At 44.5% G+C, this 15,494-nt stretch overlaps 6 protein-coding genes across 6 annotated transcripts; 4 read left to right on the top strand and 2 right to left on the bottom strand.

Moving 5' to 3' along the window:
• Positions 1 to 494: 494 nt before the first annotated feature.
• Positions 495 to 1,344, top strand: I203_101731 (uncharacterized protein; the record flags this gene model as incomplete). The annotated part of the gene is made up of 3 exons (XM_019150545.1): positions 495 to 529; positions 622 to 689; positions 773 to 1,344. The coding sequence occupies 3 exons, from the start codon at positions 495 to 497 to the stop codon at positions 1,342 to 1,344; spliced, it is 675 nt and encodes a 224-aa protein (XP_019000138.1).
• A 342-nt stretch (positions 1,345 to 1,686) lies between these two features.
• Positions 1,687 to 2,726, bottom strand: I203_101730 (uncharacterized protein; the record flags this gene model as incomplete). The annotated part of the gene is made up of 3 exons (XM_019150544.1): positions 1,687 to 1,968; positions 2,101 to 2,221; positions 2,305 to 2,726. 3 exons carry the CDS (start codon positions 2,724 to 2,726, stop codon positions 1,687 to 1,689), a joined length of 825 nt encoding a protein of 274 aa, XP_019000137.1.
• A 324-nt stretch (positions 2,727 to 3,050) lies between these two features.
• On the bottom strand, positions 3,051 to 5,689 carry I203_101729 (phosphoribosylamine-glycine ligase; the record flags this gene model as incomplete). Its single annotated transcript, XM_019150543.2, has 4 exons — positions 3,051 to 4,327; positions 4,398 to 4,539; positions 4,622 to 4,773; positions 4,837 to 5,689. 4 exons carry the CDS (start codon positions 5,687 to 5,689, stop codon positions 3,051 to 3,053), a joined length of 2,424 nt encoding a protein of 807 aa, XP_019000136.2.
• A 168-nt stretch (positions 5,690 to 5,857) lies between these two features.
• I203_101728 (uncharacterized protein) lies at positions 5,858 to 8,504 on the top strand (the record flags this gene model as incomplete). Its single annotated transcript, XM_065516942.1, has 9 exons — positions 5,858 to 5,883; positions 6,166 to 6,203; positions 6,328 to 6,479; positions 6,596 to 6,889; positions 6,978 to 7,542; positions 7,607 to 7,720; positions 7,789 to 7,894; positions 7,964 to 8,375; positions 8,454 to 8,504. The coding sequence occupies 9 exons, from the start codon at positions 5,858 to 5,860 to the stop codon at positions 8,502 to 8,504; spliced, it is 1,758 nt and encodes a 585-aa protein (XP_065373760.1).
• Positions 8,505 to 8,869: 365 nt separating this feature from the next.
• On the top strand, positions 8,870 to 11,707 carry I203_101727 (uncharacterized protein; the record flags this gene model as incomplete). Its single annotated transcript, XM_019150540.1, has 8 exons — positions 8,870 to 9,721; positions 9,848 to 10,009; positions 10,125 to 10,533; positions 10,652 to 10,736; positions 10,803 to 10,845; positions 10,908 to 11,111; positions 11,178 to 11,375; positions 11,495 to 11,707. The coding sequence occupies 8 exons, from the start codon at positions 8,870 to 8,872 to the stop codon at positions 11,705 to 11,707; spliced, it is 2,166 nt and encodes a 721-aa protein (XP_019000133.1).
• A 1,578-nt stretch (positions 11,708 to 13,285) lies between these two features.
• I203_101726 (uncharacterized protein) lies at positions 13,286 to 15,305 on the top strand (the record flags this gene model as incomplete). The annotated part of the gene is made up of 10 exons (XM_019150539.1): positions 13,286 to 13,384; positions 13,466 to 13,608; positions 13,685 to 13,712; positions 13,810 to 13,950; positions 14,028 to 14,101; positions 14,175 to 14,317; positions 14,387 to 14,477; positions 14,574 to 14,638; positions 14,736 to 15,025; positions 15,099 to 15,305. 10 exons carry the CDS (start codon positions 13,286 to 13,288, stop codon positions 15,303 to 15,305), a joined length of 1,281 nt encoding a protein of 426 aa, XP_019000132.1.
• Between the last annotated feature and the right edge of the window lie 189 nt (positions 15,306 to 15,494).

Genomic DNA, 15,494 nt, shown 5'->3' with positions numbered 1-15,494 from the left:
TGATTCCGTTATGCACAGACCTGCAACCATGGAGGATAGATACATTCTCCCTATCCTGTCTTGTCGCTGGAATGCAACGATATGTCGTTGACAGCTTGTGTGTATATCATATATATTGCATGGTGCTGCTGATATCATGGCTCACCACGACATTCTGAACAGGAGGTAATGAATGACTCAAATGGATGAACAACCCTCCTTTGAGGCCATGTCAACTGTCGTCATCACCATCACCATCACCAAACACCATCAAGACAAGCAGGCCTTCAAGGCACTTTTCACTGTCACTCTTCATATCGTCATTGACCATCAATTTGACCAGATGAGATGTGGATGACGTTCTGTCTTCGTGTGTACTGACAGTCAAGGATGTGTCTATATATACCACCAATGACAAGTAATATTCCCACTAACACTCTCACTCCATAAATACTTTCTGTCACTCAACTTGGCTCAGTCACACATAAAGGTAAACTACCTACACAGCAAGTAGCATGTCTCGAAGCGAGGATATCATATCATACGCCGGGTGAGTCCTTCAACCAGTATTGTCACACCATCGGATCGCCGGTCAAATGCCTTGACCGACTGCTGATAGTTCGTTGCTGATTGTATGAGTAGTGAAGAACACCAAGTAGATTATAAACCTACGATTGGTGATAAAGTATCAGGTAGCATCGAGCAAGCTGGTGAGTCCACAAGACTATAGATGATGGATCTGAATTTCAAAGCGTATTGTACGATACTGACTTCAAGTTGATGACATATTCAGTCGGTAAAATCACCAAAAATCCAGACAAGGTCACCGAAGGTCAAGCCAAGAAGACTGGTCATCCAACAGACCAAGGTCACCACGTCGATGCACATGATCATGGAGTCGAAGATAAAGATTCTCTTGATCACGCGAGGGAATCACCCCATCTCTCGCCTTCCGAACGATCACCTGTCAACCCCAATTCGGAGGGCAATCTCAATACCTCGACTGATGGTGCACACCACGTACATGATTCGGTACATGCTGCCAACATCCCCCCTCCCCCACCAGCAACTACCAATCCCTACGTGATTGATCAATCAGCTACTGCTACTCTCATGGACAATGCAGCTGCACAAAAGGGTACTTCCCACCAAGCTACTAATATCCCTTTACCTCCCTCTCACCAGAATTCATTTGCCAACTACACGCCCACCACACCGGGAGAGGGAGGTAATCCCTCGTCAGGGTATATTGTCCATGGCGGATTGCCCTCAGCAGGTCAAGGTCATTCGGATGTAGGACTAGGACAAGGTGGAGTAGCTGATAGGAATCTCTTCCCTCCTGCTCACACCCAACAACTCGAATGAGGGTAATTAGGAGATAGCACAGGTTGAGAGCTATCGTTGACTTGTGGTTGTTCTCCTTTCTGCCCTTTTAGAGTTCTTTCGGTATCCGATTTCTTTTGAGGTAATAGCTTACTTGTATATAGACGAGTTGTGATCAGTTGACGAGGAAAATGAAATTGTATGATATCATGCATATATGACACAGAGAAGGAATTACATTGTATAACCAAATAGGGTGAAAAGAGATAGATGAGAAGTCAAATGATCAAAAAAGACAAATGGAGTTTACTTGATGAACCTATATGACCGAACAACGATCAGTAAAGTTGTTCCTTTCTATGCACATTCACGTATAGATGATGCTCACCTATTCATGAATTTCTTATGGAAGTCTGACCTCAATAAATCATTGACAAATTCCGTTTTCTTCGGTTTATCATTCAAACCCGAAGCTTGATTTTTGAAAATCAAATCATCGTCCCATCTCCTCTTCACCGTAAAGCTCCCTGCTGTGGCTGTGGACCCTGGAGTAGAAGAAGGTGAGGAAGGTGATTGACCAAGGGCAGCTTGAAGGTTGAGTAAAGGGTTTCCAAGAGCGATTTCAGCTTCACGGGATTGAGCGGATGAAGCGGCATTTTCTGCTTCCTGTTGAGATTGGGCAGAACGTAGTTAGCAAGTACCTTTGTGAGATATATTTGTGTGCTTTATAGTCGCGGATCGACCCGATCAAATGGATATTTGTGAACAGACTTTACGAGTATGAGAAGTATCACTTACAAGTCTCGCTTTTTCCTCTGCTCTTTCCTGCTTGATCTTTGCCAACTCAGCCATCAAAGCCGCTGTATCATCTCCGTCGTCCGAATAGTCATCTGAATCATCATCGTCGTCATCGTCATCACTATGATCGTAATATCACAACTTCATCAGCCTACAAATATAACGAAGATATCCTCATCCAACATGAAAGTTTCATTCACTCACTCATCCTGTGCCGCACCACCATTGACCTCCTCGCCCTTCCCTTTATCCTTGGCGTCTTCCTCTTCATCACTCTCCTCATCCTTATCCAACTCAGCAGCCTCCTCCAACACCTTCCGCCTCTTAGCCGCTATCTCATCTTCCTCCGTTTGTGCACTACCATTTTCTATCCTCAATGCTCCCTCAATAGGTGGTAAAGGTGGTAATCCCTGAGCCTTTCTTTTCTTCTCCAATGCATTCCTCTCTGCTGCTGCCAATTCAGCTTTCAGATCTCTTCGAGCTACGTCTGAAGTATTTGTCTGACCAGGCTGACGGAATTTCAATTTGGTATGTGATGCGAGGGCGAGTTTGGATATTTGCTGAGAACCTGCTTTGGTTTCTCGGCCCTGGGTGGGATTCCAGGTGGGTCGATGGGCTTGAGACATTGTGTATAGGGGATGATTTGCAATTTGATTTGTTGTGGGCTGTTTATAGGTTGGGTTTGATGTATGCGAAATTACAGAATAACGATGAGGATGAAGGGAAGAAGAGCAAGAAGATGTCGAGTTGAGGTTGAGGAATATTTGATCCCGTCGATACGATAGTGGCACTGCTCCGTGGTGTCTATCTCCCTCCTCCGCAACTCATCAGTTTACGTTCTACAGCTGATCAGAGAATCAGAGAGTCAGACGAGCCAAGCCAAACAATATCGAAAAATGCATACACAATGAAAACCCAAACAATCTCGATTTACTTCTATATACTCTACATTACTGACCGAAACTTTCCAATCCAGTATATTTCACACCCTTCCCTTGAACTACTTTCCCAATGACCCATCCTTTCTCACCATTCTCAGCTAAACTCTGAAGAGCTGAATCTACTTTCGTAGAATCTACAACGATGACCATACCCACACCGCAATTGAACGTTCTTACCATCTCTTTAGCTTCCACTTGTCCAGTCTTCATTAACCATTTCCAAATTTCAGGTAATTGGTAACTAGCCAAATCCAACTGTACACCTAAATCACCCTCGAATATCCTAGGTATGTTCTCGGTGAATCCACCTCCTGTTATATGTGACATCCCCTTGTACAATCCACCTTTGATTCCAGGTAACAACGACTTGATATATATCTTGGTAGGTTCTAACAAGGCATCACCAACTTTCTGACTGCCTTTACTCCAAGGTGCAATATCCGTAAGACTTAATCCAGATAGACTGACGATTTTTCTAATTAATGAGTAACCGTTGGAATGAGGTCCACTTGACGATAAGGCAATCAAAACGTCATTTTCTTTTATATCGTTTGAAGGTAATAGTTGTTTTCGTTCGACAACACCGACGGCGAATCCAGCAAGATCATAATCGTCTGTATGGTACATTCCAGGCATCTCTGCTGTCTCACCTCCAATAAGAGCACATCCAGCTTGAAGACATCCCTCGGCTATACCAGTGATAACGTCCGTGGCGACTGGAACATCCAATTTCGAACAGGCGTAATAGTCCAAGAAATATAATGGCTCTGCACCTTGAACGATCAAGTCGTTTACTGACATTGCCACAAGGTCGATACCGACAGTAGAGTGTTTACCGTAATCCAAAGCAACTCTAAGTTTAGTTCCCACACCATCGGTACCACTAACTAAAATTGGATCTTCATAACCGCAAGCAGCCAAATCGAATGCTCCTCCGAATCCACCGATATTCGAATCAGCACCGGGACGTCGAGTAGCCTTGACAACGGGTTTGATAGCTTCCACCAAGTCATTTCCTGCGGTGATGGATACGCCCGCGGCAGCATAGGTCAATCCTCCTGATGGAGCGGAGGTAGAAGATGTGGTGGGTTCAGAAGAAAGGGCTCGATAAGCTATATCTCTTCGGTAGGTCTTGCCTTCCCAAGAGATTTGGTCGACACCTGAATAAGCGAGATCGACCGCTTCTTTAAGAGTCGATCCGGATGCGCAAACTGCAAGAACTCGTCCACCGTCGGTCACACCGGTGTCGTTCTTGATAGCTGTACCGGCGTGGAAAACGTGAACGCCTATGTATCCCGATTATCAGTATACTTGGTATGGTTATGACGATGGGAAAAAGAGACATAGTTGACTTACCAGATGGCATATCCGGGTTAATGGTCATAGGTACACCTTTGGGGTATTTGCCTGGATATCCTTGAGAGGCAAGGACGACGGAGACCGCGTAACCATCTCGGTAGCCAAGTTTAACTGAATCAAGACGTCTTTCCACCGCAGCCTGTTAATGGGACGATGCGAAATGACGATCAATCTGGTCAACACGACAGTCGCTGTAACTCTGGACAAAATAGATCACTCACAAGCATGACCTCAGCAAGATCAGTCTCATCATCTAAGAGTAACATCAAAGCTTGAGTTTCTGGATCACCGAATCTAACATTGTATTCCAATACTTTAGGTCCATCGGGTGTAATCATGAATCCAGTGAACAGCATTCCTACGAATGGGTAGCCTATGAAAGAGAGTTGATACGTCAACATCGTTGATACTCATTGGTCAGTATTGTTGAACTCGCCATCTTCTCTCAGACCTTTGATAGTAGGTTCCAAACTCTCTTTTACCACTCTATCCAAGATTTCCTTGGTAGCCACCGGGGCAGGGGCATAGGCACCCATACCACCAGTGTTCGGTCCAGTATCCCCTTCTCCAATCCTCTTGTGATCCTGAGCAGCAGGCATAGGTATAATGGTATATCCATCTGAGAAAGCCAATACACTGATTTCCGGACCGGTAAGATATTCTTCCACTACCACTTCATCTCCTGCATCTCCAAATTCCTTATCTACCATTACGCTCTTCAAAGCTTCCAATGCCTCTTCGTCGGTCTCAGGGATCAAAACTCCTTTACCTGCTGCTAAACCTGAAGCTTTTATAACGCATCGTCCGGATGAAAAAGGATTCGATTTGATGTATTCGACAGCTTGGGTATATTGATCTGAGGTGAATGAACGGAATTGAGCGGTAGGTATATTATGTCGGAACATGAATTCTTTAGATAAAGATTTGGATCCTTCCAACATTGCAGCTTGAGGTGAAGGACCGAAAACTGGTATACCAATTTTCTTGAATGCTCCTTCTACTCCATCTACCAAAGGTTGTTCTGGACCAGGTACAACTAAATCTATCTTGGTGCTTTGAGCGAATTCGATGATAGAGTTGAAAGCTGGTGGAGCGCCCCAAGGTATAGAAAGATTAGAAACCTTTCCTCCCATTAGGGCGGTTCCACCGTTACCTGGACAAACGTAGATCTTCGATACTCTCTTGGACTGAGAGAGCTTATAGGCCAAGGCATGTTCTCGACCTCCTGAACCCAGTAGGAGGATAGAGAGGTCGGTGGAGGGAGGAGGGAAAGAGGTGATTTCTGACATTTTGGCGAGGTCGTCAGAACAGGATGACCTGCTGTTGGGTATTGTAGAAAAGAAGGTGGACAGTGTCCTGTTGGCTTTACGCTTGATCTTTGTTACCATTCAACTTGTCGTTGTCAACTTTTTCAGAACGGCAGCAAAATGATAAAGTGATCGACTTGAGGATGAAAAATGGTGCCACACTCGGGATTACATGTGTGAGTGGGAAGTGGGGTAGATCAGGATGTCCACGTGGCCTTTCTGTGTGTTCCTGAAATAGATGATGATGTATGGGATGATCTGACGTCGTTGAGCTAACTTGCTCACATTGGACCCCACACCACCTTCAACTTCCACATAATCACTTTCTCAGCATCCATTCCATTCCCTTCTTCCCTTCTCCTCTCTCCTCTCAGATCAACTCAAGCAAAATGTAGGTGACCTGCAACAATCCTTAAAGGGGTCATCTCAGCTTATCCCCAATGTGCTCTTCCCCACAGGTCCGATATCATCACTGTTCAAACCAAAGCCTACTCAGGTGAGTTGGTTCAACTCCATACTCCCTTCACACCCGGATCCTTCATCTCCACCTCTGTTCCAACTCTGTTCATAAGTACCAAAGACATGCATTTGCTAATGCTCCACTCTTCTCAAATTAACAGGCCAGAAACCAGGTACCTCCGGTCTCCGTAAGAAGGTCAAGGTGTTCCAACAAGAACACTACACTGAGAATTTCATTCAAGCTACCTTGAGTGCCATTCCCGGTGGACCAGAGGGTAAGACTCTCGTTGTTGGTGGTGATGGACGATACTTTGTGAGTGTGGTGTTTTCGTGAGATTGGCATTATCATCAACCCCTTCCCAGAAATGATAGGTCAACGATGGAACACATCTATTTCAGGATTAAAGCTGACGCTTCTCACTCACCTAGTCCCCAGAAGCCGTCCAAATCATCCTCCGAATCGGAGCTGCCAACGGTATCAAGCATATCATCCTTGGTCAAAATGCCATCCTCTCCACCCCTGCCGTCTCAGCTTTGATCAGATCATTAAAGACTGACGGTGGTATCCTCTTGACCGCCTCGCACAACCCCGGTGGTCCAGACAACGATTTCGGTATTAAATTTAACATCTCCAATGGTGGACCAGCTCCTGAGGAAGTCACCAATGCCATCCACAAGATTACTGAGACTATCAAGGAGTACAAACAAATTAACCTTCCGGATGTAAGTTGACCTCCTGGCTTTATCCCTAGCGCTCTGACCTATAATCTTGCTGCATTACTGATGGTCCTTGATTCCCTACTGTACTTAGCTTGATCTTTCCAAGACTGGTGAATTCACCCACGGACCTATCAAAGTTACCATCGTCGACCCCGTATCCAACTACATTAAGCTTCTCAAGGATATCTTCGATTTCGACCTGATCAAAAACTGGTTACACACCACTTCACCTAAACCTACCGTCCTCTTCGACGCTTTGAACGGTGTGACCGGTCCATACGGTCGAGCGATCTTCGTAGATGAGTTGGGTCTTGACGAAAGCTCCATTCAGAACTGTGTCCCCAAGCCTGATTTCGGTGGATCGCACCCTGATCCCAACTTGACCTATGCTCACGAATTGGTCGAGAGAGTAGAGAAGGAAAACATCGAATTTGGAGCAGCATCAGATGGAGATGGTGATAGGAATATGATTTATGGAAAGGGAGCATTTGTCACTCCCTCTGATTCAGTTGCGATCATTGCCGATTGGGCTGAAAAGGCTATCCCATACTTCAAATCTGGTGTCAAGGGTCTGGCTAGATCCATGCCTACCTCTGGTGCTATTGATATCGTAGCTAAGGATAAGGGATTGGAAGTATTCGAAGTTCCTACTGGATGTGAGTTCTGTTCAGCTGCCTCAATGAGATTTGAGAATGAAAACCTGATGATGCTTTGATATAGGGAAATTCTTCGGTAATCTTATGGATGCCGGTCGATTGTCTATCTGCGGTGAAGAATCTTTCGGTACTGGTTCTGATCACATCAGAGAGAAGGATGGTGTATGGGCTATCGTTGGTGCGTGATCATAGTGCTCAGCGGCCAGGTAATGATGGTCGAGGCTGATCATTGAACATGATACATAGCTTGGCTCTCTATCCTCGCTGCCGCCAACAAAGAGAAGCCTGGATCAGGTATCAACGACGTGTTGTTACAACACTGGAAGAAATACGGACGAAGCTTCTTCTCCAGGTGGGTATTGTGCTATGAGCAGAGCTCTACACCACAAAGGCGGTGCTGATAATGCATATCCTCGTTCAGATACGACTACGAAGAATGTGAATCTGAAGGTGCCGAAGCCATGATGGATCACCTCCGAAAACTTTTCGCTTCGTCCGATTTCGTTGGCCAATCACTCAAAGCTACATCTTCGGATACCTTATTCAAGGTCAAAGAAGCTGATGATTTCTCTTACACCGACCCTATCGATGGATCCGTCTCGAAGAAACAAGGATTGTACATCAAATTCGAAGATGGATCTAGGATCATCTTCAGATTGTCTGGTACTGGATCTTCAGGGGCTACTGTCCGATTATACGTCGAGAAGTACTCCAAGAACGAGAGTGAATACGGATTAGACGCTCAGGATGGCTTGAAACCTTTGATCGAGGTTGCTTTGGCTACTAGTAAATTGAAGGAGTTCACCAAGAGAGAGAAACCTGATGTCATCACTGTGAGTATCGGTATCCGCGATGATCGCAGGGGAAGATCTTGCTAACAATGTATGTGATGATCACAGTAAATTGCGCAGCACTCGCTGCGAAGTGTCCAAGGGTTAGGAAGCGGAGAAGAAGTGAATTGATTTAGGTATATACACTGTTATGCTAGTGAAATGGTCAATTGAAACATGAAAAATGTCATTGGAATGCACTGCAATCATCAAAGACTTGAGCATTTGCTGTTGCCATCAAGCTAGAGTATTGCTCGGCGTCATGCTTGATTTGTGGAGATACTCGCACAGTATGATGGAGTGGACCCTGAATATTCATTCCCTTTTGGCATCTCATCTCGGGCCGAAGTGTCAGTCCAACCTATGAACATCACGTGAATAATCATCCATACATCTCTATTGCTGTCCATCTCTACAATCGATTGTACATAGATCTTACAGAAGTTGTATTCACTCCACCCATCCTAGTAGGTGTACAACTTTCCTAGAAGACCAAGATGGAGCTCTACATCCCCCCACCGACAAACTTCTTCCGAGTCCTCCCACCCAAACCTGTCGTCCCTGCCGTCCCCATCGTTCCCATCCCTAATCTTCCTGACAAACTCCATGCTCCAGAGGGGACGTACAAGCTCAACCCTCCCGAGGGATTCTCAAACATTGGTAGTCCTGCTCATCCGACCGCAGCAGAGCTAGCAAGACAACAGCAAAGTACCAGTACGTTCTTAGCTGGTGCAAGTGGATTCATGGTCGCTGGACCGGGAATGATGCCAGGTCAGATGCCCGGTGGACCCCCAGCGTCTACCGCAATGTCATATGGATCTAGCATTGTAAACGGTCAGGCTCAACCTCCTCAACCTGTGAAAATGACATTCGTCAACATTTGGTATCCACCTAAACAACCAAATGATCAGAGATCTTTCGGTGGCCTATTGGGTAATAAGCAACAGCAAAATAACCCTTTGGTAGGAGTTGATAGTCAACCGCCAAAAGAAGAAAACTACCAATATGAACCGTCCCTATATTCAGATGATGGTGAAGGTAATGAAAATGCTTCTCAACCTTCTTCGGAACCTCCTCCCTTGGAAATGAACATTCCTGGAAATAGTACGAGTACAGGAAAGAGAATCCCATTTACAAAGAATCAACAATCTACAAATAACGTTATACCCCGTCCTAAAAACAATCTGAGATCATCTTCGTCGACTTTCGTCACTCGTGTTCAGATGCAGGAGAATCTGTTAAAGAATTTGGGAGAGAAGGGGAGAAGTGGTGTAGGTGAGATGGCAAGGTATGGGTTTTGGAATCTGGGGAGAACGTTCGCTTGGGGTGAGGAAAATCCAAAGACTAAAGTGAGTGTCCCACCTTCCCCCTCTCTTGTTTATATGTAGAATGTCGTTCAGAGACGTTTTGCTATGACATGATGTATCCCTACTTGCTGGAGTCGACGCTGATTTGTATTTGTTCATAAAACGTAGGAACCCCTCACTCGAATCACGTTCAGCCAAGTACCGACCTGTCATGCAGTCAACATGCATACCCTCGGTCCAGACAGGATGGACGTCATCATAGGATTCACATCTGGTGATTTGCTTTGGGTAGATTTTACGATTGGTAAATACTCGAGGCTGAATAAGGGGGTGAGTAGCAATCCCCTTTCGACGCATATCGGCCCATTATTTGATCCACCAGGACCATTTCGTCCTTACAACGCATGATTATGTTAATCACCTTACTGATTGACTTCATTTGCAGGGCCTACTCAACAACACTGCCGTTATAGGGGTCCATTTCGATCCTCGACAACCCCACCATTTCATCGCCCATTTTGCTGATTCGACCATACTTCGATTCCACCTTTTCGCTGATGATCCTCCTACATCGATCATGGCGTTCGTATTACCCTGGGCAAAATATTTCGATTCGGTCGCTCCACCTTCTTCAGGAACAGAGAAAGAGAGGAAGAATTCTGGGACTTTACCAGATGCTACGCCTATCGGTTCGGTGGATGATGAATGGGAAGAGGGATTGATCAAATGGAAGAACGAAGAATGGAATTTGTTTAATAACCCAAATGTAAATACCAAAAAGGACAAAGACATTAATCCTTGGGCGGGTAAGAATCCTATCGCAGCTTATAAGATTGAGAAAGTTAAGATATCAGGTAAATCGATTGAATCGACATCCTATACATTCACTCTCAGATGATCATGAGTGTACCATCATCATAAACGACATTTTCAATTCGAATTCATAGCTGATGATCATCTTTTTTCATCTAGCAATGGCTTATTCGCCCGATGGAAGGTTCTTGGCTATTGCTGCTGAAGATGGCAATTTGAGAATGGTAGATGTCGCTGAAGAGCAGTAAGTGATGAAGTCCTCGTCATGATGAGCGGCTTGACATAAGCTAACAGGTATATTGCACCTTAGGCTGACTGATATTTTTGCTGGATATTTCGGATCTTTGAACTGCGTGAGTCAATCTTCACTGTGAGATCCATCCTCGCCAATATCTCTGATCATCTTTTGGAATAGATCGCCTGGACACCTGATTCAAGATTCGTAGCGGTAGGAGGCCAAGACGATCTCATAACCATCTTCTCAGCGAGGGAATCACGTATCGTAGCTAGATGTCAGGGACATTCTGCATTCGTCATGTCGATAGCATTCGATCAGTCAAGGGGGGAAGCTAGAGCATATAGATTTGCCAGTGTAGGCGAAGATGCCAAATTAATCCTGGTAAGTCGAATGCCCACTCTTCCATTCAGTAAGAGTGATGTCTGACACGGATGACATGTGATTCAGTGGGATTTCTCTGCCGCTGCTCTGCACAGACCGAGACATCATCATCCTACCTCTTCTCATCACAGGTTAGGGGCAGGAGGAAGTTCCTTATCTTTATCTGCCCAACATTCGAAATCGCATTTACCACTGTACGTCAAATCAAGCATATTCCATCCTGCTCAACCTAGAAGTGAGGTAGCACTGTTACAACCTGTCATGGTGAGTCATTTCGTTCCAATCGAACACAGACCTTGGTGTGTATACACGCCTTTCTATCCTTCACGTCATACCACAATAAGATGGAGATGCTAAGATCTTTTGGTGTTTGTATGATATAGGCAAGAGTTGTAGAAGGTAATTTACTGACGGGAGTACATATGACTCAGACTTCTATTGTGACCGTCTCGAGAGCGGCGCAAGTGAAATTCTGGACTAGACCACCAAGGACCAATACCCACCATCATGGCCATAACACCAAACAACGTACGGCTAGTAAAGGTGCGGCGTCTTCGAATGGCAGAAGAGATAGAGAGATTAGTACACCAGCGTAAAGGACTGCTGAAGTGGGAATTGAGAATGGAAAACGGGAAATGATAAATTTGTAGTCAAAAATTCGTGGTCACTGTCGATCATTTAAAAAGATCACATTTGTATTGCTTTTACATAGCTGTCTCTCGGATGAATTGTCAATCGGTTAGAGGATCGCGTGAAATTCTAGATAACCAGTACCAGATGGAAGCCATTTCGAACATGAACGGCGACCGTACTTTCATTCACATGAGATCAAGGGTCATACGGTTATGAAAGGTCACTACATCCCAGGTGGTGTTTGCCTCCATGACCTGTTCAACCCATTCAAGAGCATTGGTCCAAGCTTCGATCGTCAGCCACAGAATTTACAGACAAACGCTCGAACTCACCTGACGCGTCGTGGGAATCTTGATGTTAATCCGGGAATAGGGAATCGGCAAGCGCGGATGATCTGCATGATGGACAAACGACAAATGACGAACAAACGCATAATTAAAGATTACACACACATGCAATGATAACTACACGGACATTTCGCACCCCAAGCACACACACAAACACATACACATACACACACATGAAACCTCGCATTGATCATCATTTCATCGTCTAATCACTTCGTCACCTCATCACGTGTCTTGGATCTCTTACTGTCCTTTGCCCCATCAACAGACTTGTAACTTCGGTAACTGTTCCTTTGCCAAAGGAAAGGATTTGTCGTGGAAAGGTGCTGTATCATCAATATTGATGCACAGTCTTTGTGTTACTGAACATACCGTATTGAACTTGACTCACGGCTCCACCATCCATTCGGATCAATCAGTTTCTTGTGGACTGTAACAGCTACACACCAACTCCAAAATCTAACACATCTACACAACCACACACCCACAAATACACACACAGAGACCAAAAATTTGAATTCTCCTTTCGATGTCCAATCCACTCCCCATATCCAATCTAAATCGATTCGATCCGGTATGAAACAAAGGAAGGAACCCGCCTGTCAATCATTCACGAGATTGATAGATTACTTTTCTTTTCCAAAGGCATTGACCACTCACTGTTCTAGGCTGATTTCGTGCTTTTCCAGCAGTCCGTGTCTGGTGCGAGATAAAAAAGGGAAGGAAGAGGGTCGATATGTGAACGTAGACCTCTGGCCTTTGGCTTTTGACCTTTGACCTTTACGCAGTTCTTGGTCTTGGTGTTACCATATTGACATTGATTCTTGTCATCGTCAAAAGTATATTTACGCCTTTTTCTCACCTGTGGTACTACACACTCACACTCACTCACCACACCCTGTTGGCTCAGGCAGCTGATCGATCGCATTCCCATCTCCCATTTCTTACTTTGCCTTCGCGCAGACATTGATTGGAATATCAGGTGAATTCTTATCACGTCTTCCTCTTCCATCTCACACTAACTGTTCCCACCTTATCTATATATTAGGAAAGACATTACACAACTTTCTTTCCTTCCATCTCAACTCCTTCCGAAATTGTACATTCCCTTCTTGACCCATAACCACCACTCATATTCTGTCTATTCGAATCCAACGAGTTAACCCATACGTATCCTATATTCAGACCTTCAAAATGTCCAACTCGACAGTAGCAGGAGCGGGAGCAGGAGTAGGGATGGACGTAAATACGATCCTATGGAAACAGATGGGTGCCAGCGTCAATAATACCACTGTAAGCTTTTGGTCCACACTATCCTACGATGATACAGGTTGATCTTATTTGTGTCTTTTCGATTCTTCGTCCTCTTAATAGTGGTACGCTATCATAGGAACTGTCCTTCAGTCCTTGATAGTTTCATCGATCTTATCAAACACTTCGAATTATTTCAGTTATTTCACTCAGACTGATTCGATCTGGTTATTGGAAGCCGTAGGTCTGGGAGCTATTTTGTCTGTGTAAGTTGCGTTTTGATCAGAAATTGCGAATCGAAAGGAACAAGGAGCTGATGATGGCATTGATTTTGGGACGCAGAGGAGCATTAGGATTAACGTGCGCACAAGTGAGTCACATCCCAACGTTCCCATTTCATCTAGTATCTTATAGTATAATATATTGATCAGCTAATCATGTATTCCATGTCTCGTGATTTGAATTAGGCTTACCACCTGGTATACGAGAATGAGCATAACATCGCTACCCATTTCCGATTTCTGATGTATGGAGATATGTCGCACTTGCTGATCGGAGCGATATTCAATGCTGCTGGTGCGAGTTATTATGCCTATAGAGCATGGAGGGTAAGTCCGAGTCAAGATCAACTATAGAAGACATCTGAGCACTGACTGACTATGTGAGTTCATTGCGTATCATGTAGATGTCAGGTAATAAATGGTGGATCATACCACCTTTTGCTATTGGTATCATTGCGCAACTCGTGATCGCTTTAGTGTGAGTCTTACGCTTAGTGGAGCTCGTACGGAAGAGCTAACAAATTGTGTAAATTGCCATTTGATATTTACAGTGCTGTAGGAAATGGACTGAAGATGCCCAAACTAACTATCGAGGCCGTTAAGGACCTACCAACATTCATGAGTGGGACCATCACCTGGTTTAGAGCTTGGGGAGCTATAACTTGTGCTGTTGACGGCACTCTATGCCTGTTCAGTAAGTAACAAAATACCTGTTTCTATCTATGACAAAAACCATCGGTAGACTGACCAGTTTTTTTTGTAGTGACCTTCATGTTGTTCAAATCGAAACAAGGTATATTCCATAATCAAGATCGATTATTCAAAAGGTTGATTTCCCTGGTGTATGAAACAATGTGAGTATTAATCTGACCACTATGAGATATGAGATAAACCCACTTCACCTCACTTTACTAATGGTCACTGATCTTGCGATATTGTATCATATGCAGGATGCCGCCTGTACTGTGTTTGTTGATTTTGGAATCGTGTAGTGGAATATCCGGTTCACCCTTAAGTAAGTTGCCCTGTACTTCTAACGCATCTTGTCATCTCAGCGATGATGCGACACTGGATTGTATCTGACATGTAGTGTTTTGATTTGCTGTACATAGCCGACTTTCGAAGGATATTCACCTCTATCCTTCCGGTGTTATACTATCATTCCGTCCTTTCCACACTAGTGGGTCGAAAAACCATCCAAAAGATTCTCGCTCGGAAGCTCAATGCCGAGGGGATTGAACAACTCTCTGGATCAGGTAGTGGATCCGGAGGACATGTATTCAAATCTGGTGGAAGAGTCTATGTTAGTAGACCTAAAGGGGGTGAAAAAGATGTGGAATTAGGAAACGTCAGATCACCTTATACGCCCAGATCCAAAATGTCAGAAGGTCCTATTGTACATGTGAGTCTCAAATCCTAATAGCTCATATACACTTCGGAGGAATACGGACTGATAGTTTGCGTTGTGATACTAGGTTGAGACTGAACAAACTACCACGACTACTGGACCGGACGGCTACGAGATCTATCTACCGACATTGGGGAGAAATAGATTACCCAGCGATCATCATGGAGTGAACAGCCCAGATAGTGTAAGTTGGGAAGGTGCGAATAACTATAATCAGAAATGGGAATCTACAGATAGATTGTATGATGGACCCGGTACAGGTCGGGCAACGTGATTCTATTTCTTGTCATGTGTGTTCATGTACTGAGTATACTACCGAATTTTTCAATGTATATACCTATCAAGTTTTCGCACTTGACTTTATTCTTGATATTTCGATTTTTCCCGAAATTTCTGCCTTTCTGACCGACCTGGTCATGTCTTTGAAACGAATTGTTTTATTTAGTTGTCAAAGTGTACTTGT

Source organism: Kwoniella mangroviensis, assembly GCF_000507465.2.
Source record: "Kwoniella mangroviensis CBS 8507 chromosome 1 map unlocalized Ctg01, whole genome shotgun sequence".
Taxonomy (NCBI): Eukaryota; Fungi; Basidiomycota; class Tremellomycetes; order Tremellales; family Cryptococcaceae; genus Kwoniella; species Kwoniella mangrovensis.
Note: the sequence above shows the minus strand (reverse complement) of the source record. Positions and strands in the feature narration are given on the sequence as shown.